The sequence below is a fragment of the Podarcis muralis genome, chromosome 2 (assembly GCF_964188315.1).
Source record: "Podarcis muralis chromosome 2, rPodMur119.hap1.1, whole genome shotgun sequence".
Taxonomy (NCBI): Eukaryota; Metazoa; Chordata; class Lepidosauria; order Squamata; family Lacertidae; genus Podarcis; species Podarcis muralis.
In genome coordinates, this window is record NC_135656.1 from 48,412,715 (window position 1) to 48,436,329 (window position 23,615).

General features: G+C 39.4%; 1 protein-coding gene across 2 annotated transcripts in view; it reads right to left on the minus strand.

Moving 5' to 3' along the window:
* Nucleotides 1-23,615, minus strand: part of SLIT3 (slit guidance ligand 3) — a 403,257-nt gene that overhangs the window by 182,192 nt on the left and 197,450 nt on the right. For both annotated transcript variants that reach the window (XM_028717493.2, XM_028717492.2), the window contains exon 5: nucleotides 14,454-14,525. In XM_028717493.2, coding sequence (XP_028573326.2) covers nucleotides 14,454-14,525 — 72 coding nt within the window. The remainder of the gene's footprint in view (nucleotides 1-14,453; nucleotides 14,526-23,615) is intronic.

The window sequence follows — 23,615 nt, forward strand, 5'->3', positions numbered from 1 at the left end:
CCGGCGGGAAGGTAAACGGCGTTTCCGTGTGCTGCTCTGGTTCTCCAGAAGCGGCTTAGTCATGCTGGCCACATGACCCAGAAGCTGTATGCCGGCTCCCTTGGCCAATAAAGCGAGATGAGCGCCGCAACCCCAGAGTCAGTCACGACTGGACCTAATGGTCAGGGGTCCCTTTACCGTTACCTTTTAACACTCTTGGAGCACTGAGACAACAGGATGAAGTTTGGTACACACATTCAAGGCAAAATTTCAACTTAAAACCCCAGCTAAACTCCATGATAATATTTTCAAAGTGACAACATGTGTGTGTGTGCATGTAGGTCAAACATTGGTTAAAACATGAAGCATAGAATTTTATTCTGAAAATTGCATCCCACAGTCTTAAAGTTGAAGAAAATTACTGCATTATCCCTCTTGGCTTGAATATAGTGCAGTATGTCTACTGGATAACACTGAAATGATTGCTGGTGTAGACTTTCAGGATAACTTTCTTCATTTCAGATATGAACCTCAATTCATTTTCAAGGGATGCAGGAAACATGAAATGCACAATTTAGTGTGAGAACATCCTTGAAGATTAAGACAAACGAATTAAAGTTGGCAGACACATTCAATACACTTTTCTACATTGCACCCTTTTCCAAAGGAGGATATTGCATATGGATTATAATGTGACACTGAAGAAAGACTGTTTGTAAACTTAGATTTTCCTAGTTCATATTCAGGGATGGGAACCTATAGCTCTCCAGCTGTGGTTGGATTCCAATGCTCATCAGCCACAAACAGCTTGGCTAATGGTCAGAGAGAAGGGGCGCTGTAGTCCAACAACATTTAGAATGGCACAGTTTTACTATCCCTGCCATACATTAAGTAACAGAACCTTTCATAATAAAATGGATTGGGATTTTCATAATGTGGATTGGGCTGGATCAACACTTTCACTTTCAACAGACCTAGTGAAATCAATGACACTTAAATTAGCCATTACTAACTGAAATCTCATAAATTTCAAAGGATTTACTTAAAGTATGACCAAATTTAGATCAAAGCCAGTGGAATTCTACTTAGAATACTCTTAAAAGCACTTTACATCCACTTTAAAAATCTCAATGTACTTTAGAAATCCAAGTTTCTGATGTGAATTGATGTTTACTATCCATCAATTCGGAAACCTCTCAAAGCTTCCAAATAAATAATAATGAACTGCACCTCCTCTAGCTATTGGAAGAAAACCTAACAGCCTTGTACCTAGCAGAGTGTAACGGGGTGGGTGGGGTGGATATAGGACTTAAGGGTTCTCTACTCAGTTTTCAGCTCCAAACTGATACATGTTTCAAATTATTATCAATTCACATTCAAAAAACACTTTCTGGGCATTTCCATTTTGCAGAAGGAAAAAAGGGATTCCTAAGGCTGCAATTCTATACTGTACACATATAACTGAAGTAGCAGCACATGCAGTGGGACAGAGCAGTCCTCCTGACACTGTCGTCACTGAAGCTCATTTGGATGGGAGTGGGGCAGAGCAGTGGTGAGGATGGAGGTGCACATGTGCGCTGGCAGAGTCAGTCAGATGCTCCTACCATTCTGCTTGTCAGCTTGGCCTTGCCATCACCCTGTCCCATCCTGATAAGCAGCAGCGACAGCACCAAAATGGCTCCGCTGGGGGATTCACACCACATTAAATTCACTGCCATCTTGCTCTTCACCTCCTGGTAAGTAGCAGCAACATGAATGGCTGGGGGGGGGGGGGGCAGGTGAGCAGCAGCACCCCACCCACTACTGACTTTAACCCTAATTTCAGATTCCTTCATGTTTCTGCATTTCCCTGGAAGCTGCTGCTATTAACTACAGGGGGAGGGAACATGGTGGTATTCTACACCTAACAGCAGCAATAGAGAGGACAGGATTTTCCATTCAGGAATTAGGGCTAGTGAAAGGGACAAAGCCAACCTTTCATAGTGCTCTAACCACAACCCAAACTACTTCCCTCCCACAGCAGCTTTTAGGGAAATAAAAAGACATTGGGAAGTTTGATTATGCATCCCTGCCTCATCAGGATGTCAAGTATCCAGTATGTCTTGTACTGAATCAAACCATTGGTCCACTTCACACACAGTACTGCCTCCACTGACTGGCAGCAGCTCTCCAAACAAAGACCTCTTCTTACAGCCCTACCTTGAGATGCCAGGAATTAAATCTGGGGCCTTTTGCATGCAAAGCATGTGAGCTACCGCTGAGCTATGCTATACCCCACCCCTGCCATTGCAGGAAGCATAGGTTTTTAAATGTTTAAAACACAGACATAAAACCTGAGCAGTTAAGCTTCCTATTTTTTTCATCCCCTCCATCCCTCCTAAAAATTATTGCTTGAGGGTTTTTTCATTTTTGTTTTAATTTCCGCTAACGGATAGTCAGACATTTGAGATACAGACCACCCGCTTTACTTTTTCTTATATAGTCTGCATATATACAAAATGAGTACAACAGGAACACATAAATGTACAAATCCAACATCTCCCAAAATAAAACTGTAACTTAATCTGTTGTTCTGTTTTACACTATAATAAATTTGTTAGCTTTGAGGATGCCACAAGAGGCTGTTTTTTTTTTTTTTAAACTAAAATGTAATCTAGCTTTACTAATTGCCAACTGGCCTTGCATTTAGAAAGCTAATGTGTCAGAGAAACAGTTCTAGGCTAGACCTCTCCCTGCATACTGTCCCTTATACTTCTACTCTATATACAGATCAGTTCTAAGTCTAAGAAATATTCTATGGCCGGCATCGGTAGACTGCATGAGTTCATTGCTTATATGCATATGTAGAAAACAATTTCCCAACCATTTTGCCCCACCTTTATCAATTATGTCACAGAGCTATATTCCTAGAATCATTTCCACTTTGTTGAAAAAGGGGGGGGTGCTGAGCAGACACAAATATTGCCTGAAAATCCTGCTCTCCCAATGAGTTTAAGTGAAGGGGTCACACTGGCATAATTCTGCAGCATCTTGCTGAACAGTATTAATAGCCCTTCATGAATGGTTCAGTCCATGGTTAAATTATATGCGTTCTGCTGTTTTGGCCAACGCTACATGTTGACCCTCCCCCCTCCCAACAATCCCCAGAGAACAGAGTAACTCAGTACAAAAGGTTTGCATTAAATGTAATGAAACAAATGACAAAATCAATAAACCAGGAACTATGAGGCTATCATAAAAATGATGTAAACCCAGAGTTCACAATGGTTATAGAGCTATTTAAAATTGTAATTAAAACCAGCACAATTTTTTTCCTAGGATAAAAGCCTCCTTGACAGCCCCAAATATATGCTACAGGAAATCTTCAACAAATATATCCGAAGTTGGCATGAAGTCAGCATAAATTAGTCAAGGATCACCTCTAAGTGTACATTTTTGAGTTAAAGGGATAAAAAATTGAGAATGTTGGATTTTGCATGATTTTTGAATCACACCGCCATCTATTTAGCAAAGCTACACAGCTACACAACATACGGCACAGACCAAATTAATTTAGTTAAATGTTCCAATCAAGTGCCTGACAAGGATATTTTGTTTAATATCAATGGCAATAAATTTTGCTAAAGGTCAGCTTTAACCTCATGTATTTATTTATCTATCCTTACTATTCAACCTTTGACTTCTTTTGCTTCCCAGTTTTGGTGTAACTGAATGAAACATTAAACACAGTCATGCAACATTTAGTCATATGAATTATACTTAGTTGTGGAAACTATTCCTCTGAGCTAAAGTGACATTTTTCAGGCACCATTCCATTATAAACATTTGACTCCAGCATCAAACAAGGAAGGTAAAGAATGTTCCATTCAAGGTCATAGTTGAGCAGGTTAACATAACTGATGACAACAACTCAACAATAGCCAATGACCTTACAAAACCTCCTCTTCCCATTCTCCAAGTATAAAACTGAGGTCAATACAGTTGCACTTAAGACACAAAGGAAAGCTGAGTATCAGTCCTGAGCACAAAAAGCTCTAATCATAGTTCTGCTAAAAAGAGAAATGTACCAAAATGTCTATATAACCCTGTAGTAAACATTTCCACAATGAGAATAAGTAACAGCAAAATCTGTTGAAGATAATTCTGTCGGCGTACATAAGAAAGTTTCTTTAAACATAGGACATACCTGGATGAAATTGCTTAATTACATAAGCAATGGCAAATATAGCATGAAAAGAATTAAAATATACAGTGCAGTCCTGTGAATGCCTACTCCGAAGCAAGGCCCATTGAGTTCAATTGGATTAACACACAGGTAAATAACACAGAGATTAACACACAGTCTAAATAAAATTTTAAATTGTGACTGCTCCAATTATTTAGATTTGCTACTGATAAAATTTCATGTCTAATCTATACATGTTAGGGTGTCCTACTCTATAGAGGGCAGTCCTCTATTTGACAGTGTTCACTTTTTGAAAATATGTTTGATCCAAGTCTGCTTTAAAGAACCAGAAGGAAGGGTCATCAATACTTAGCACCTGGACAGCAGAGGCCACCTATGGTGAGATGTTTCTATTTAAACTATAGCAACAATTTCTAAATTTGCATCCATGCATAAAAATTAATATGCACAAATGTTATGCATATCATCTATGCCATTTTCCCCTTTTCTTGGTGATGCATCTGTTTTTCTTTGGTGATGTGTAAATGGCAATCCTAATTATTTGTAGCTTTATTTTAATATCTTCAAAGTTATCATTTAACCCCTTATTGACCTGGTGTTTTGCTGGGATAAGAGTGACTGGGCAAAGACTAAGGCCAGTGCTGGAGTGGGGCAGGGTGACAAGCCTGGCTTTTAAGTGAATTGTTGCTGAAAGATCCACCCTGACTAGCAAAGCCTACACCCAGAAACAGAAAAGGAATGCAAATGTTTCTTCTGCCCAACATTCCAAAGCAATCTTTTAAACATACTTCCATAGATTTCACTGACTGCACCCAGCTGCATAACTTTATTTGCAGGAAAGTGTTCCAGTTGCAGAGGCCAAAATTCTAGCCACTTTTTGTACCAGGCACTGGAATCTAAGTTTGGATGGAAATCAAATTACATTCTTGGTTATTTAGTTTGCAGATTAGAATATATTCTTCTTCATGGACTATATTCATTAGAATATGGTCTTCTTCATGGTGATCCAACCTGTACCCTATCCTAGTTACTGCAATTAAGCCAAGTGGAATTGTTTTCACTTGGGGAATTATCTCCTCAGATTGCCACCATTAAGTACATATACAATGGGCAGGGCGCAATCTATGTGTCAATTAGTTTCCCATGCATTTCTTCCTATAAGAGCTCATATGCAGAAAGGGCAAAGGTCACAAAATCTTGAGCCAATATGAGCCAAACTGTAGTTATGGGTCATGTCTGAATCAGGCTGGATCTTCATCAAGCAGCTATACTGCCTTTGTTAACAGATGAAGCCAAATCAGTGTCAGATCCATGAAGCAGTGACTGAATTTGAACCAAGGTCCCGAGGCTCTGCAAGTGCTGCAAAGCAGAGTTGCTCTAGGTCCAAGCTCTACTAATGCCTTGTCTTGATTCCACTCCTGTGCGTAAACAGGCTTGATCATCTCCTTACGCCCCTTCATTTTCCTCCACCCACCCTCTGCTCTTAGTCTATATGCAACCTTATAATATGCTGCTTCCTGGAAACAAAAGAAAAAGATGAAGAAAATAGTGGTGCGTAAATGTGAACAATATGCTTTTACTGCAGTTGTAATAATAATAATAATAAATTTTATTTATATCCCGCCCTCCCCAGCCGAAGCCGGGCTCAGGGCGGCTAACAACAATCAAATAATCCAACATTCTAAAAATATTTCATTATAAAAATTAATTAAAATCAAGTTGATGGCAACCGTTAAGCAAAATTCTGTGCAGGTTGCCAGAGGAGGGAGTCAGGCTGCGCCCTGACCAAAGGCCTGGTTGTATGCACGGAGACTTTATTACAGTGAGGCATGGGAACTAAAGGGTTGCAGCAAAGGTTTTACAGAAAAGTAGAAGATATTTGGAAGAAGTGACATCACACAAGTGTTTTAAAAAGTATATCCAAGTATAAGGGGAAGAAAGGGGTGGAGTCATTTGAGGGAGCAGGAGAAGGCTGAGGGTAATAGAACTGGATGAATGATGGCCACGGGCAGGGATGTACTAGGATAAAATAGCAGGGAAATAAACAGGGAAAGGCAATGGTGACCTTTCTGCGGAATTGAGGAACATGCGGTCACACTGATGAGGGTGCTGAATGATCCTGGCAGCAGAATGCTGGATGGAAGCAAGGGAGCTGAGGTGACATAAAGGAAGAGCAGAGAGGAGAATATTGTAGTGGTCAAGGTGAGGGATGACCAGGGTGACAAAGATAAAGCACCATATTTCTGCAGTGCTGCAAAAGGAGAAGACATAGTCTTGGAAACTGGAAGAAGAGGAGGAGGAGGAGGAGGAGGAGGAGGAGGAAGAAGAAGAAGGAGCTTTATACCTGTACTACAAGGTATTGAAATACTTTATTGTCACTTGTACAACTTGTATACAGTGAGATTACACAAGCACCCCCCACTCAGCTCTCTTAGTCTTAATTCCCCTCGTTTACTGACGCACACCCACCAAACCCGAAAGTCAGTTGCCCTGTTGTTATCTTTTCATTCAGCAGCCTAACAGCCCACAGATAGAAGCTGTTCTTTACCCTGTTGGTGCGACTAATCATGCTTCTATATCTTCTGCCTGAGGGCAGGAGATCAAGAAAGTGCTGCCCAGGGTGTGAATCATCCCTGAGAATTTTCCTCACTCTCCTGAGGCAACGTTCTTCCACTATTTCATCCAGTGGATTCACAGGACAGCCTATAATATCTTGTGCTGTATTCACCACCCTCTGTAGGCACTTCCTATCAGATGATGTCCAACCGCCGTACCACACCGTGATGCAGTATGAAAGGACACTTTCTATTGTTAACCTGTAGAAGGAGATCATCAAATGTTGATTGACATCGTTCTTCCACAATACTCTGAGGAGATGGAGTCTCTGTTGGTGACATTTTCAGTGGATATGAGGCAAAATAGTGTTGGGTGAAAATATGATAATTTTAAGGTCTGACATGTTGATTTTGTGAACAGTGAAGCATTACACTGGAAGTATCCAACCAAGTCATTTGGAAAGTTTGGACAAAAAGAGGGAGAAAATACTCAGTAGAGAGGTAGAACTGGATGACATCTATGTATAGATTGTCGGGAAAGTCATGGGATTTGATGAGGTCACTGAGGAATAACATGTAGACAAAGAGCTGCAGAGAGCTGCAGAAAGCCAATAACAAGTTACTGAAAAATCCCAATAGACAGAGGGAAAGTTGTGGAAGATTTCCCTAATAAAATAATAATAATAATAATAATAATAATAATAATAATAATAATAATAATAATAATAATAATAATAGAAGGGATGCCTGGATTGGTAGGGACTAGGGAGAGAACCCTACCAATTGATTGGACCATAAAGAAGGCTGAAGGCTGATCGCCAAAGAATTGATGCTTTTGAATTATGGTGCTGGAGGAGACTCTTGAGAGTCCCATGGACTGCAACAAGATCAAATGTATCCATTCTTAAGGAAATCAGCCCTGAGTGCTCACTGGAAGAACAGATCGTGAAGCTGAGGCTCCAATACTTTGGCCACCTCATGAGAAGAGAAGACTCCCTGGAAAAGACCCTGATGCTGGGAAAGATGGAGGGCCTAAGGAGAAGGGGACGACAGAGGACGAGATGGTTGGACAGTGTTCTCGAAGCTACAAACTTGAGTCTGACCAAACTGCGGGAGGCAGTGGAAGACAGGAGTGCCTGGCGTGCTCTGGTCCATGGAGTCAAGAAGAGTCGGACACGACTAAACGACTAAACAACAACAGGGAGAGAACCAAATGAGGACAAAATCATGGAGACATATCATAAAGAAAGTAAAGTAATATAAAATGATCCATTGTGTTGAAGCAACCCAAAGAGGTCAAGGAGTGTGCTCAGAAGGAGCAAGGCAGAAGAAGCCAACAACCACAAGTATGTCTGGGAGTGCCTAAGATGCTGTAGACTTATCTGTAATTCCAGCTCAAGGTTAGGTGCATTTTTATGTCTCCTGCTGGATAGCCAGAACCCGGTGTCACAGTTTGGAGTGACAGCTTCAGCAGTTCTAAGGTGAAGTTCCAATGGTACCCTTGAAGCATTGGGCAGGGTTCAGGCTGGAGACTCTATAAAATCAGAGCTCAAATGCCATTTCGGCATTTTCAGAGTGAACCTTCAATATGAACTCCAGCTCTTTCTCAGTATGCCTCTTCATTTAAAAGGACCCAGCCTGTTGAATCTGATGGATCAGTGGACAAGGGCTGTGGTTTCACCATGGCTTCTGAGTTGGAGGCCAAAGACAATACAACTTCCTTGGACTGGAGAGGCATTGACACAACAGGCTCCACTAAAACCAGTGCCTCTAATTCAGTATGTACATATGTGGCTGGCCTAAAGGGCAACTTCCTCTCTCTGACTTCATTGCCTGAAGAAGAGGAGTCTGAGCCCATGGTTACAACTGTCATGCTTTTTATAATCTATTTGTAACTGCTCAACTTTCTGTAGCCTCTCTTTCTGTGAGTAGTTTTGTGTTATCTCCAGCTGCTTCTCCAAGGTTTCCTGCCCCATATGCTGCTGCTGTAAACCACTGACAAGGTTACTCTGTCAATGGAAGAATATTCTTTCCTGGCCACTGGAGCGAAGATTGCCCTTTAAAAAGCTTTCTTGTTAAGGGTGTTACGGCATCCAAGCAGTTTATGATCGAATTCCTGAAATTTCTACTGCACGTGCTGAGAACGGGGATGTTTCACTTCCAACAAAGATTTTCAGATGCAGCAGCAAGGCAGTATCAGAAAAGGTAGTCTCAGTGTACAGACTATCTCTGTTCTGGGTTTATTGAGGTATGAATCTTGGCCTTGCAGATGCATTGTTTAAAACCACAGTATCATCATCCTCTGTGCTTCTTCTGACTAGATGTTTCACAATTCCAGAAATTGCGAACAGGAATCAAATGGGGATAAGATTTGGAGAGCGAGCGAGCAAGAGGGCTCCTTAATGCTGGAAACAAGCAGCAGAAGGCCAAGAAAGCAACTTTTCTTATCCCAAGAAGCTTAAAGCAGTTTACAAAAGATTCTTGTAAGAAAGGTGTTTTAAAGTCAAGTATCAGGTGAGAGACAACTGAATGTCCCAGCTTGAAGTGTCTCCCACTGGTAGGTATAGACAGGGTCTCCTAGAGGAATTATCAGGGGGTACAAAGTTTCTTTTGTGCCCCTTCCATTCTCAATTAGTCATTCCATTTCTACCCACTATAGGTTTATGCCATGAGGTGCAGCCTATAAAATCAAAAGGGATATGGAAGACAAGAGAGGGGTTGAGTGGAGCATTCTGTTGATTTCCTGCATTTAAGGCCTTATGCTCTCATACTCCCTCCATGATAAATATAAATAAATATAAATAAATTAAAAGAGGATCAGAGATAAGAAAGAACATTTGATTTGAACAGCTTTTTGATACAATACAGAAGGAGAAAGAATTCACATTGGAACATCCTTTTATATTGCAATGCAGATCGGATCATCAGAAGACATTAATATTAGTATAAAAAAGGTAGATAAACTTACTACTTATTTTTTTAAAAGAGCTTTACTGACCTTTTGTGTAACATTTGGAAACGGATAAGCAAGTCTGTACTCGGTTAACAATTTCAACAGATCTAATGGCTTTAACTGTACATTTACAAAATTAGCTTTATGTACTGAGGGTGAATGTTGCATTTCTTTTCCAAAATTATCACCACCAAGGTCAGCAGGATATTGCTATGATAAAGATAAAGCTTTTCTCTCCACATCACTTTCAGATATGGCAAGATATTTCCACAAGAAATCAGATATTTCTGCCAACTGCTTAACGGCATTGAAGTGGACAGCTAATCCTGTTACAACATTGTCTACTAAAATGTGAAGAACACACTTATGAAGTATCATCTGCGTCATTCATTTCTTCCAAGTTAGCCTCTCTCAGGTGTCACGCAGCCATGACCTCTTGACCTTAATTCCATCACATCTACAGGAGAGTTTTATTTCTATATTTTGGTTTGACACAACCAAATTGGCTTCATTCCACATTCATTTCCAGTTGTTTTGAAGTTGTATCTATGATTGCTACTTCAACATCCAGTGTGGTATCCCTAGCTTGGATGACCCTGTTGCAAATATTTATAACAGCTAATATTTTGTACCACACGGCTAACATTAACACAGACAAAAGATATTGCATAAAATAAAACAAAACACCATGGACTTCATTTCTATTTTGGCTGTCAAATTTAGTTCTAGGAGGTGTTTCAGTGCTAATTTAATGTCAGGCAAGTGAGCTGTAAAAGTCTTTACACATTCAACACTACATGCCCATCCAGTTTCAGACATACCATGAAGAGAACCAATACAGTTTTGTAGTAATTCCCACCACTTAGGGCTGCAACTGAACAGATGGGAAACAGTTTGAATTGTTCTGGGAAAGGTTATTGCTTCAAGTATGTATTCAGCAGCCGCACTTCCACATAAGTTGAGTGTGTGACAACTGCAAGATAAAAAAACTGCTGCCGAATATTGTTCTTATATTTTTGCAGGTGCACTGTTGTGTTTTTTCAGTCATATTTGTATAATAATAATAATAATGATAATAATAATTTATTTATACCCCACCCATCTGTCTGGGTTTCCTCAGCCATTATTATAGGCATGAGCTCTTACAATCACTGAAAGGAATAGCATGTGCTTTCAGTGTATCAATTATCAACAAGCAATTTCTTGTTGCGACAATCTGCAAACTTAAAAAATCTTTATTGAATCTCAACCCTTGATTCTTTTAAAAGTACTTATCTCAAAATAAATGTTGCTTGTTCAATATGGGAAGAATCTGGTGTTGATGTCAACTCCCATATAACAGGTGACTTTCTAGTTTTCACCAAGCTAGGTAACATTCTCTGTGACTATTGCCTTTCTCATGTTTTGGGGTCATGTGGGGAAGTTTCTACCACTTCCCATTAGAATGCCAGGTTTCAGCAGATCCCAGTGCAGACACAGAAGTGCTAGTCTCTTGACTGTCTTGTGCCAAAATAATTGATATAGAAAGTATATAAAGCTTGTTTCTGTTGACTCCAGACAAGCCACTCTTTTACATGTAGTTCTCCATTAGTGCTATTAAACTTCAGTTTGCTTTCTGGGAAAACTTCATTGCAGTAGCAGGAATTACCCTTAAAACTGTTGGGGGGGGGCCATATGTCTCGCCCTTGAAAGACTAACCAGAGTATCCCTATAGCTCCCTGCTGCCCCAAGATTCCCAAGCATTGCAATTAAAGGCTGAAAAATCGTAGAGTTTGAAGGGATCCCAAGAGTCATCTAGTCCACCCTCCTGCAATGCAGGAATCCTCAGTTGAAGCATCCATGACAGATGGTCATCCAACCTCTGCTTAAAAACCTCCAAGGAAGGAGAATGCACAACCTCCCAAGGGAGTCCATTTCACTGTCAAACAATTCTTACTGTCAGAAAGTTCTTTCAGGTGTTTAGTTGGAATCTCCTTTTTTGTAACTTGAAGCCATTGGGTCAGGTTCTACCCTCCGGAGCAGGTGAAAACAAGTTTACTCCATCTTCCATGTGACGGCCCTTAAGATATTTGAAGATGGCTATAATGTCTCCTCTTTTCGAGGCTAAACATACTCAGCTTCTTCAAACATTCAATTATTAGTTTGTAAAACTGTTACTTTGATTGTTTTATGTTCCAGAATATGCTTTTGAGACCAACATTAGAGGCCTGAAAACCTCTTTACATTGTAAGTGGATGAAGAAATTAAAAGTAAAAGATTGCAGTAAAATCTTATTTAGAAGATTGCTTTATGCAGAGGAGGAGTCATCCTCAGACCAACATGAGGAACGTGTATTTCAATCAATCATAGTTTTTAATGATGTAATTATGAAATAGGTGCTTTTAGTATTCATAATTAGGTGTTGAACAGATGGTGAAGGATGAGATTAATCCATTCATTAAATTAACTTATGCTAGAAGTAATTTTTCTTATAGGAAGTTTCAACTTGGTGACATAATTTTAATAGTATAGTAATAGGCCTAGCTATTGAATTGCTGTGAAAGTTAAAGTGACAGGCAAAGGGTTATTTCCTGAATTCATTAAGATCTACAACTGATTTAATACCACTAGAAGGAGTAACAGGCTTCTTTAACCTACAGTATTGCTTAAAACTAGGCAACGTATATGAGCTGACATATGTGACTTCTTTTAAAGCTTCCAGAAATCTGTCCTATGTTTCCATAAAGCACAGTTTTATTGTATATTGGAATCTGTGAACGATCTCCTCCCATAAATATCTGAGGGAGAACTCTACAGCACTTCAGAGACCCAGCTGCAGTAACTTGGCAAAAGAGAAAGGGCACCCATTTGTGGCACCCAGATTGTACAATTGGCTCCTGAGGCAGGGTATGCCTAACCCCATCTCTGACTATCTTTCAGTGGATAGTGAAGAAAATTTAATTCCATCATGCTTTTAGTTAAATACTAACTTGTTTTGTTCACAATGCTTTCACTACTGCTGTTATAACAATTTGCTGTTTGTTTTAATCGTAGTTACATTGGTCTTGTTTCTAAATTGTGAACTGACTTTAACAGAGATAAGCTGTCATTATTAATAATGAATACTACAATGCTCAAGGAATGTCAACATCATAATACACTAATTTATTCTGGGGAATTAAAAAAATTATTAAAGTATATTTGCAGTCTATAGTACGTTAAGAAATATTTTCACAAATTGTATCCGGCACTAGATTTATTTTTAGCAACACATATATAAAACCGAAGTAGTATAGTGAAGACAGGAGTGCCTGGCGTGCTCTGGTCCATGGGGTCACGAAGAGTCGGACACAACTAAACGACTAAACAACAACAACAACAACAACAAGTAGTATAGTTGAAAAATGCACTATTTTGGAACAAATAATCCCTGCTCTGAATTATTATTTTTTAAAAATGAAAGGCATATTATAGATATAAAAAAAAATGCCCTCCAGTTTAAATTTGTGCATATATTAAAACTAAAAATACAGAGAGAAGATTAGCATGTAATTTAACATCCGGCACACAGAACATTTAAGAGATGGAATAATAAAAAGAATCAACACCAGGAATTACCTGTATATGTCATAGTAAACCAGTTAAGAGTTGGAATGGAACTTTCCAGTTGACAATTTAGCTGTTTGCAAGGTGTTAGACAAGTCACTCTAGCTCAGCAACAATGGACTTTTGAAAAATGTGGAAAGTAATATTTGCCTACTTTTATGGGGCTATTGTAAAGACTACTAAAATAAAGTATTTGAATCATTTTGCAAATTTAGAAAACAAGATACAGTGGTGCCTCACAAGACGAAATTAATTCGCTCCACGAGTTTTTTCGTCTTGCGATTTTTTCGTCTTGCGAAGCACGGTTTTGGAAAAGTTTTGGAAAAGCTTCAAAAATCACCAAAGTCTTCAAAAACCTCAAAAAAGGCTACCACACTGCGTGCTATGAGTTGCTCCTCGAAGTCAAGTCGCAACTGTATTAACGGTGTTAAGAAAAATGAAACAAACTTGCAAGACGTTTCCGTCTTGCGAAGCAAGCCCATAGGGAAAATCGTCTTGTGAAGCAACTCAAAAAACCAAAAACCCTTTCGTCTTGCGAGTTTTCCATCTTGCGAGGCATTCGTCTTGCGAGGTACCACTGTACAAAATACTATTACAGCTATTACTATCTGAACAGAGGAGGGCAGCATACAGTTCACTAGGCTGAATTTGCAGTTCAGAGGACTTCTGCACTTATGGAATTATGAGTCAACTACATTATTCACTTATACCATCAAGTGATGTGATGTTCCACTAACAGTGCAATCCTATATATTTCTATTCAGAAGTAAGTCCTATTGAGTTCCATGGGACTTACTACCAGGTAAGTAAGTGTAGTACTGCAGCCCTTTGTTTTACTGTAGCCACAGGATGAGCTAGCCCAAGACATCATAGTACCTCGGGTGGAAAATCCTAAAGGTTTCATTAAAATACTATATCTTCCAATTACAATAAACATACAATATTAAGCTAAACAAATTATCAGCCTGCTCCCTTTGATGAAACATCTGCTGTCTCAGGCAATTGACCTGTGAAAGACAATGGAATCTTGGAAGAGTGTGCTTATGTTTAATGCAAATGTGAGAGCATGGAAGTGGACCAGTGATTTCTAGGCATGGAAACCATTTCCATGTATGCCTCTAGTCCTCAAATACCTAAGAGCAGTAGCATATAATAATTCATATTCAGCCCAAGTTCTATTGTAGATATGACTTACAAATTCTTCACATCGGTAATGCCTCGAAAAGCCTTTCTTGGGATGCCTTGAATCTGGTTTTCACTTAAGTCCCTAAAGAAAAGAAAATACACACTTATTAGGGACAAATAAACAAAAAACACACAATGACATAGAGAAATGCTCACAGCTGTAGGCAGCTTAGAGATGGATAGAAATAGTTGCACATTTACTGTATTTCAGCAGGTTAAGTGTTGAAGTGACTGCTGGGAAGGCTTTAACATTTCCATGAACTGTGGATACTGTATATGGCTATTATGGGATGACATAGCTAATGGAACTGCAGATTCTTATTCCTATGTGTTTGGATTACATATTATACAAAATTTACCCTCACAGATGTTAAAAGCATTTTTTCAAATTTGTCTGTGCCTTTACAACCCTTTTTTATTATTACAGATTAACGTTATCAAGGGCGTGAACTGTAGGGGGAACACACCTGAGATAGCATAGAAAGACAACAAATACAACAGATAAAGTAATGTGTAGTGCAATCCTATAGATGTTTACTCTGAAGCAAGCCGTACTGAGTTCAATTAGATTTGCTCCCCGGTATATGTACATAGGACTTACTAAAAGAGCATACTGTAGCCTTACAGAACAATCTCTCAGTAACCCCTTGTCTCACCGCTCTTTGAGATACAATGAGTACAGAACAAAGTGGGATCAAAGTGATTAAAACTGTTTCAATAAATACAAATTAAGAGTCTTAGGAATTTCAGTATGTTCCAAGAAGAAAGAGAAAAGTATTAAGTATGAGAAAAGTAAATTTCATGGAATTGTGGCGTTGGAAGGGACCCTGAGGGTCATCTACTCCAGTGTTTCCCAACCGGTGTTCCGCGGCACACTAGTGTGCCGCGAGACGTTGCCTGGTGTGCCGCGAGATGTTGCCTGGAGGGAGTCGGGCGAGTCGGGCGGCGAGAGGCGGGGCGGCGGGCAGCTCGTAGAGGAAGCGCGACGCCCCGGGAGCAGCCATGGCCCCCCGGCCCCGACTGCCACTCTCCGCGCCCTCCGCGCCCCGGGCCAGGCCATAGGAGAGCCGGGCGCCGACGACGGAGGAGGCCAGCCGCGGGAAAGGGGCCACTTCCCCTTTAAATGCCGCTCCGGGCGGGGGAGGGATGCGGCCCTCCGCCGCGCCGCTCTGCGCCTGCGCCACAGGCCCCGGGGAAGAGCGCTTCGCAGGACTCGAGGGCCAGGCGGAGCCACCTCGAGCGCCACCCAAGCGGGCGTCTCTATAGCGACGGACCCGCCCTTTCTGCTGCCCCCCCCCCGCGCTGCTCTGGCTCCGCTTAGCGGCCCGAGGAGGAGCCGCGCAGCCTGTCGCTGCCGCCACCGCGGAGCCTGAGGCGAAACGCGCAGGGGCCGCCGCCGCGCCGAAGCCTCCCTTCCGGGGTCCCCTCGGGGCCATTGGGCGGGGCTGTCGCCTCCTGGACGCCGCAGCCCCGAGCTCGTGGATGTAAACCGAGAGATGGACTTGCTTGGGAGGAAGTTCCGTTGTACCAGCGGGAGTTATTTCCTAGTAAATATGAAACACTTGGGGATATTAGGTTGAGACTGAGGGGAGCGTGGCTGGTAGCCCGAAACATCCGGAGGGCGCAGGGCTGGCGAAGGCTGGGGGAGCACGAGACTTCGACAGTCTTTTCAGTATGTTACAACATAAAACTGCTGGAGCAATTTAACATATTTTGTTACCTTGTGCATTAAAAGGACCGTATGTAAGAATATAAGTGGGTTTGCTTCGTTCCATAGGATTCACACCTCAGAGTGCAATGGCAGGCAGATCTTAGAGCCAGCTTCTGTCTATGTATCTGAAACCTGTTCTGCCCCCTCTCCCACACTTGGTGCCATTTTCATCTACACATGCAGCAGAGTAAGTTGACCCAGAATAGTACCAATTCAGATGGCAGATGGGAGAATGACAGTGCTGAATGCTTTCCCATGTAGAACAGTCCCTGCAAATAAAAACCTAGCATATTTGGAAGAGGGATGCTAGCCTAACCATTACCTTCTATGCTGTTACTATTTTTTTTATTTTTTTTTTACATAAGTAAAAAGTGACCTTTCCCCATCTGGCATGGTGGTGTGCCTCGAGATTTTTTTCATGAAACAAGTGTGCCTTTGCCCAAAAAAGGTTGGGAAACACTGATCTACTCCAACCCCCTGCAATGCAGGAATCTCAACTAAAGCATCCAAGACAGATGGCCAACCAACCTCTGCTTAAAAACCTCCAAGGAAGGAGAGCCCACCACTTCTTGTGGGGGTATGTTCCACGAATGAAAGGCTCTTACTGTCAGAAAGTTCTTTCTGATGTTTGGTTGGAATCTCCTTTCTTGTAACTTGAATCCATTTGTTCTGGTCCTAGCCTCCAGAGCAAGAGAAAATCCTTATGTGACAGCCCTTTAGATATCTGACAGTGGCTCTCATATCTCCTTTCAGTCTCCTCTTTAATAAAATCTCAGCATTCCCCTCTACTTAATATTTGTGGCCTAATACATACATAAACTGTAGTTCATAAAAAGAACAAAACAGTTGCCCAAGAGCATTGCAAAATTAAGCAAATTGCTCTTATTAACATCCAAAGGAAACCTTTGTTTTTAATAAAATAATTGGACAGCCTCTGGCTAATTAAACAATCTATGCCCTTTTAAACTCAGAGTATTATTGTTTTGTTTGCTATTATGTTATGTATTTTGTGCTTTTATATTGTACACTGCCCTGTGAACTTCAGATGAAGGGTGGTATAGAAAAATTAATAATAAAAAATGGGATAGAGCATGGACTTTAAAGACACTAATACCCGACCAAGCTTAGTAAACCGTTTTTTTAAAGGGATGTACAAATTGTTCATCCTGAAGCCAGACTTTTCAACTGGGTAGTATTCATTATAATGCACCCCATGCAATCCCCCGCCCACCTTTAAAGTAAATGCTGCATTGTAAGGTGAACCTCCATCAAATTGATTTTATTGAAAAACAAGCATTGTGACTCTGAATGAGAGCACCACACAGAAAACCCACACTGACATCTTAGGTCAAGCTGTGTCACCCAGGGCTTTCTTCTGTTTTCCATCAGGATGATGGTCCATTCGACCCCCACCCTAAATGTCTTTGTCAGACTAATTCAATTTATGCTAGTCATCTAGTCTACACCAATTCCTCTCGGTAGCAAAATTGTTCTCTCAGACAGACACACAAATGGCCATGCAGAATACTATATTGTTTTCTAAAAGACATGTTTCACTTTCTGAAATTATGCAACAGTGACTAGTAAGGTATCTTCCTCTTCCATTCTTTTCCCTTCTGTTCTTCAATGCTTAATACCGAAATATTAAATGCTTTGTGGCAGATCTTTATTCTGTGTTACAAAGGGAAATGTGGCGTGGGAGAAGTCAATTTTTAAAGACAAACATACAGCACTATGGTATGATACATACTACTTAGAGAGAAAGCAACTGGTTTAAAATAGAAACATCAATTGAGAGTTACCAATGATAACAAAATGAGATAAATGAAGCAAGCATTCACCCTAAGCAGAACACAAGAAAATCAAATTTGTCCTTGAAAAATGTGCATTTTCTATTACTGCAAGCAGAGTGAAAAGGTAGCAAACTTGTGATTTAAAGCAATGTTTCTAGTATTCTAGCATACCAAGATAATTTATATTATTGATGTCTCTTTTATCCCTCTACTCTGTCTTTTCTACAGCTATCCAAGAACGCAAGAGATTGCAGGAAATTAATCTCGCTCAGAAGAAAAAAAATCTGCTTGTAACTTACATTCACTTTATCTTCTATTGAGGTACTATTCTCTGGCTAACAGGGCACCCTCTACAAATCTCCAGGATTGTGTACCGATTTCATAAATAAATCTCATAGTCTGACAACCTGACATTGTCAAGGTGTTGTTGCAGCAATGTAGAGGTTTCAGCTGCAAGCTGCATTTATGTAGCTGCCCATTCACTATTACAACTATGCACTGTTGTGTATGTTTTGAAGTTCTTGATCTCGTGTTTGATACCAGCATTCCAAATCACTCTTAAAGACTTTCTAGGAGCAAGTCAGCTGCCATCAGATTCACCCAACGCACAGAAGTATCTTTGGCCATATTAACAGCTTTCCGTTTTCTGAAACATGCTGTCAGTTTCTTAAATATTTTTTCTTAAGGCCACTAAGGAAGCAGTATCCAACCACAATATATAGCTATTTGTTCAACTGTTCAACATTTGTGATACTATTACTATTTCAATTTATAATCCTAAAACACATTAGGATGAGAATGCCCTTTAAAGAAATTGAGGGATTTTGTGTGGAGGTGTTAAATGTTAATCTGTAAAAAATCTTAGAATACTGATAAGGGGGTAATATAAAGGCCAAGGATAAAGCTGCAGTCCAGCTATTTCATTCTTTTATTTCTTTACAGAGAGATAGAACTTATCCTACATCCATGCACAAGACTAAGATTTGACATCAGTAAAACAAACAGCAGGGTTATCATATTAGGTATGAATAGTCTTCACACTGATTAGCTACAAAATCAGTGCTAGAAGCACTAAAATAAATGCCTGCTTTTCTAATTTCAAAAAAGAGTGGCTATTATTGCTTTGCACTAGTACACACTGGGCACAGTCCTTCCGCATAATTAGCCGGTGAAGAAAATATTTAAGTTTGTATTAAGAATGTAACATATTGCAGGCAGAGCAATATGATCAACAACTTTGACATACACACCCACTCCAGCCCTTCCACTATCCTTTCATTTGTTGAACACCAAGACTGAGAAGGAATTCTGGAAAGTTTAAAATATGTTGTGATATTACTTGGTCATAAGAGAAGTAGCATATTTCCATTTTAGTTCCTAAATTTATTTTTGTTTTCTAAATATCTATATTTCCCAACAGAAACAGCAATTAAGGCACACAGGTAATTAGATGCTGCTTTTGCATACAACACTAACAGCAGGTTGTATGCAACAATGCTTTTCCATTCATGGAATGCTCTTTGATTCATTGGATGCATCTATGGATGGAAGGGAGACCATTTTTGCCACAGCCCTGTATGCAGCCTCCCTTTTGCTGCAAATAATCTGGGCACTCTCTAGAACTGTGTGGGATTGCTGGGATGGGGGGAAACAGAAAGACCAAACTTGCAAAATACCCTCCCTTCTCTTCTGCTTACAGAAGCCTGGATGAAAGAGCCTTCTGTGAATGGAATTCTAGTATTGGACACAATCCAGCAATACTAACATTCCCCTGGGGCCTGCATAGAAAGAACATCGATGAAACAGATCCCCGCCAATGCAGGACTTACTTACAGGATTATAACTTGGCATATGCGACTTCTGAACAATAAAATCCTCAGCCTTGTTACAGTCATATGTATATCTACCAACAGGAGATACAGTAAATTGACCGAAACTAGAAACTGGGTGATTTATTTGCTGCTCTGCTGGAAACTACTCCACTTTAAAAATTACATTAATTTTTTAAAAAAATAATAATTCAGGAGGTTATCTGAACTGAAGAAGTCTTATAAAGATAAGGAAAATGTTGATAATAATAATAATGCAACATTGTGATCAAGTAATTTTAAAACATTATAAAATAAAATGTCCTTGAACTTTTTAAAGTTATTCCTATTATGCAAACATCCTTCTACCCCTCCCCCAATACGGTCTATGATACACCTTGTCAGATTCTCTGCAGTGTTAACTTGGCAGGCAACTCTTGCACAGTGCGAAAAAACAAATTACCAACCATGACTACTTATCTTACCACTGTGAAGGTTGTGTATAACTTTAATTAATATACTTAAATGCTCCCATTCCATAGGTATGACTTTATTTTCAAGCCCATTTTATTTTGCTTGGAAGAAATGCGTAAACAGCTTGTACACCAGAAGCATCTGCAACGTCACAAATATGACCCAAGCATGAGATAGAACTGCTCTTTTGGTTTGTTTAATTGCAGTCTTCAACAATAAACATTAACACAACCTTTAAACACATTAATAGCAAGACAAAATGATTTCCCCCAACTCACCATACAGTTATCAACATCTATAGCCTTTTTGTCCACCACCTTGGTCTCTGTGAGTACTAGTAGCACTAAGTTTGCAACAATAGTGACTGTGCAAAGCAACCACTAAAATAGGATATAATTATTTATGACATCTAGTGTCACAATGTCCTGCTTTCACCCTAAAGAGCATTGATTAAAATATGATGAAATCTCTCACAGGATTGCTATATCTTCTGCATTCAATGTCAACACCTTTCTCTCTTGACGTATAACTTTGTGGGAGGGGGAGCAACACCTGGAAATACATAGGCAATTATGGTCTACGCAACAGCGGTGAAAAAACAAATATATACTAAAGAAAATATATATGAAATACCTTATGGATACGTGAAACAAGCCTTGGCCCTACGGCATACCACAAAGATTGTACAGTGTGATTATTATCAGGCTTCTCACTTAATAGCACACAACTAGGCAAAAAAATTAAAAAGTGTGGGTGTGTTCTTGCTATTTAAAAGCATTAAAGTGTCTTCTGACATTCCAAGGTTTATTCCTGGAGAAGACAAGGGCAGAACTCCGATTAATCAGCAAATGTCTTGGCTCAGCACTCTGTAAGAATATTTATTTACATAATAGCACTCCCAAAAATTAACTGGACTCTCTTCTGAGTTGCCATCAAACATGTTATTGGATTGCAGATTGACAATGTCAGCTCATACAATTAAATTAAGTATAGAAGAGTAGCTGATGGCTGGTGGGGTGGGCGGGAGGAGACCACATGGTTAATAGGCTCATATAAAAGTTCACATCTTCCAGTTTTTGTTTACTTACTGCTAGGAACAATGTAAGGGAGAAAAAGTGGTCCCAAGACAATTAACTATTATCACATCTGGGAGTGGAGTGGGGAGGAACTGTAGCGCTACCATAATGTATCTGTCTAAAGTCTATTCTACATGTAAAAGTCTGGAAAAATATATATTCCAGCTAATGTGTTTGTTTAAAGATAGCACATGCCTGAAATCCTTGATGTATGAAAAGCCAAGTGGTCTGCTGCCAACATTAGAAAGTCTTAAAAATCTAATTGTGGAAGGAATATAGTTTCCAGCAGCCGCTTAAAGTGAGTAGTTCACTTCAGTAAACATTTCTAAGCAAGGTTTTACACTACCACTCTCCCTGCCTGCATTCAAAGGCACTTCATTATGGGAGAACTATCAACACAGACCAAAACAAATACATCAATGGAAAGAAACTTGTCTCAAACTGTTGAAGCAGACAAAAGCTATTATATGTTCTCATTTTTCAGACTACATAGGACTACAGTGTCATAGGTTACAATGTCTACAACTAATGTCAGAGCAATACATTTAACTTATTCAGATCATAAAAGAATACATTATCCCAGAGCACTTATCTACTAAAATCTATTAAGGTTTTTAAAAGAAGCAAAGTAATCTTTTGGTGTCCTTTGAAGGAGGCAGGCACACTTCATGTATCTTGCCAAACTATTGTTACAGAAGCTTACCTGTGTTTTGATATGATGTTTAAATTGAAAACCATTGTTTGAAATCATACTGAAAATCAAAATAATAAACCATGGTCTGAGGACTGCACAGAACAGGCCTTTTTAAGATCAATGCCATGATTTGCAGTATTACTTTTTTGTGCAACTTATATATTAATTGATATTATTTTGATTTGTTATGGCTACTTTTTCATGTACACTTATTTTTTTTAAAAAAAATAAGGCATATACAGAGCACGACTGAAGGACTGTGCATAGATGTCGTGGAAAGGCTCATGACACTTTAAGCAATAGGTTAGCTCTTGGGAGTCAAATTCACAAACTTACTTAAAGACAACGGGCACATTAAAATTCCCTGCCTATCATCTCCTACTTCACAAACAGAACTTAAAAGGCATAAATTTTAAATGCGTTAAGTATGCATAAGGATAACTGATTGCATATTCCTTTAAAAAATGCAGACATAAAAAAGAGATTTTAATTTTCTAGCAGAAAAGAGAATCTGATAAGATTCCATTTGTGACCTGGTGCTTAAAGCTATAGTTACATTGCCAATTCAGTACACACTTCAACAATTTCAGGAACAAGTATTACTGTTTAATGAGGATACTTGCTGTATTATATTATTGTTTTTATTTAAATTTCTATACCACCTTTCATCCGAAGATCACAGGGTGGTTAATTTTATTCCATTAGTTTCAATGCACCAAGAGTTCTAGCCTGCTACATGTAGTGCTCTCTGTCGCATGTTCTCTCTCTCTCTCTCTCTCTTCCCCTGTAACATATCCAGAAAGGATTAAATGCAAATACCTTCTATAAATTATTAGGAATATTGTTGCAGGGAAATGTACTTTAAAACATAATGGTTTGCTATGAAAATGTGTATGCACAAGATAGAGACTTCATTTTATAAGAAGTTACTATTTGCAAACAAAAAATTTAACTATATGTCAGCAACTTTGAAATATCCATAAACTAAAACACGTGTCAAATTTGATAGTTAAGTACACATTAATTTTTCAACAGCCTTCACAACATAAATAGAAACAACACATCACACCATTATCAGGTAAATGTTTGTTAAGTTTATTACAGGGCTTATGAGAACTGGGGACAGACCACCAGCATACTGTTTTCCCCAGTGCAACATTTATTTTAATCCTTTTTAGACACCAGGCATCTATACTAAAGTGTTAGAATAAATAGTTAAGAAAGGTGTTAAAGATATAGAACAGAGCAAGGGTATTTCCGAACAAGCTAACTCTCATGCATAATACAGCTTTCTATGCAGTGAACTTCTGCAAGTCTACACTTAAAAACTGCAAGCATCTTCAAAATGCGAGAATAAAATTTCCAAGCACATAGTTAATGTTCAAATGGCAGAATATATTGATTCTCTGCCCATCTCTGAGTATCTTAAGTTTACCCAGAAGACTATTTGATTTAATTAAGTTGGTGCTTTATTAATATATATATTCCTCTATTGATCATAAGAGAAGCTGACGCATGTTTGAGTCAGGCATACATCAGATCCATTTAATGGACCTCCACTTAGGAGAGTGGTTGGCTCTAAATCAAGGTAAATGGGAGCAAGTGCTCCTTTGGGA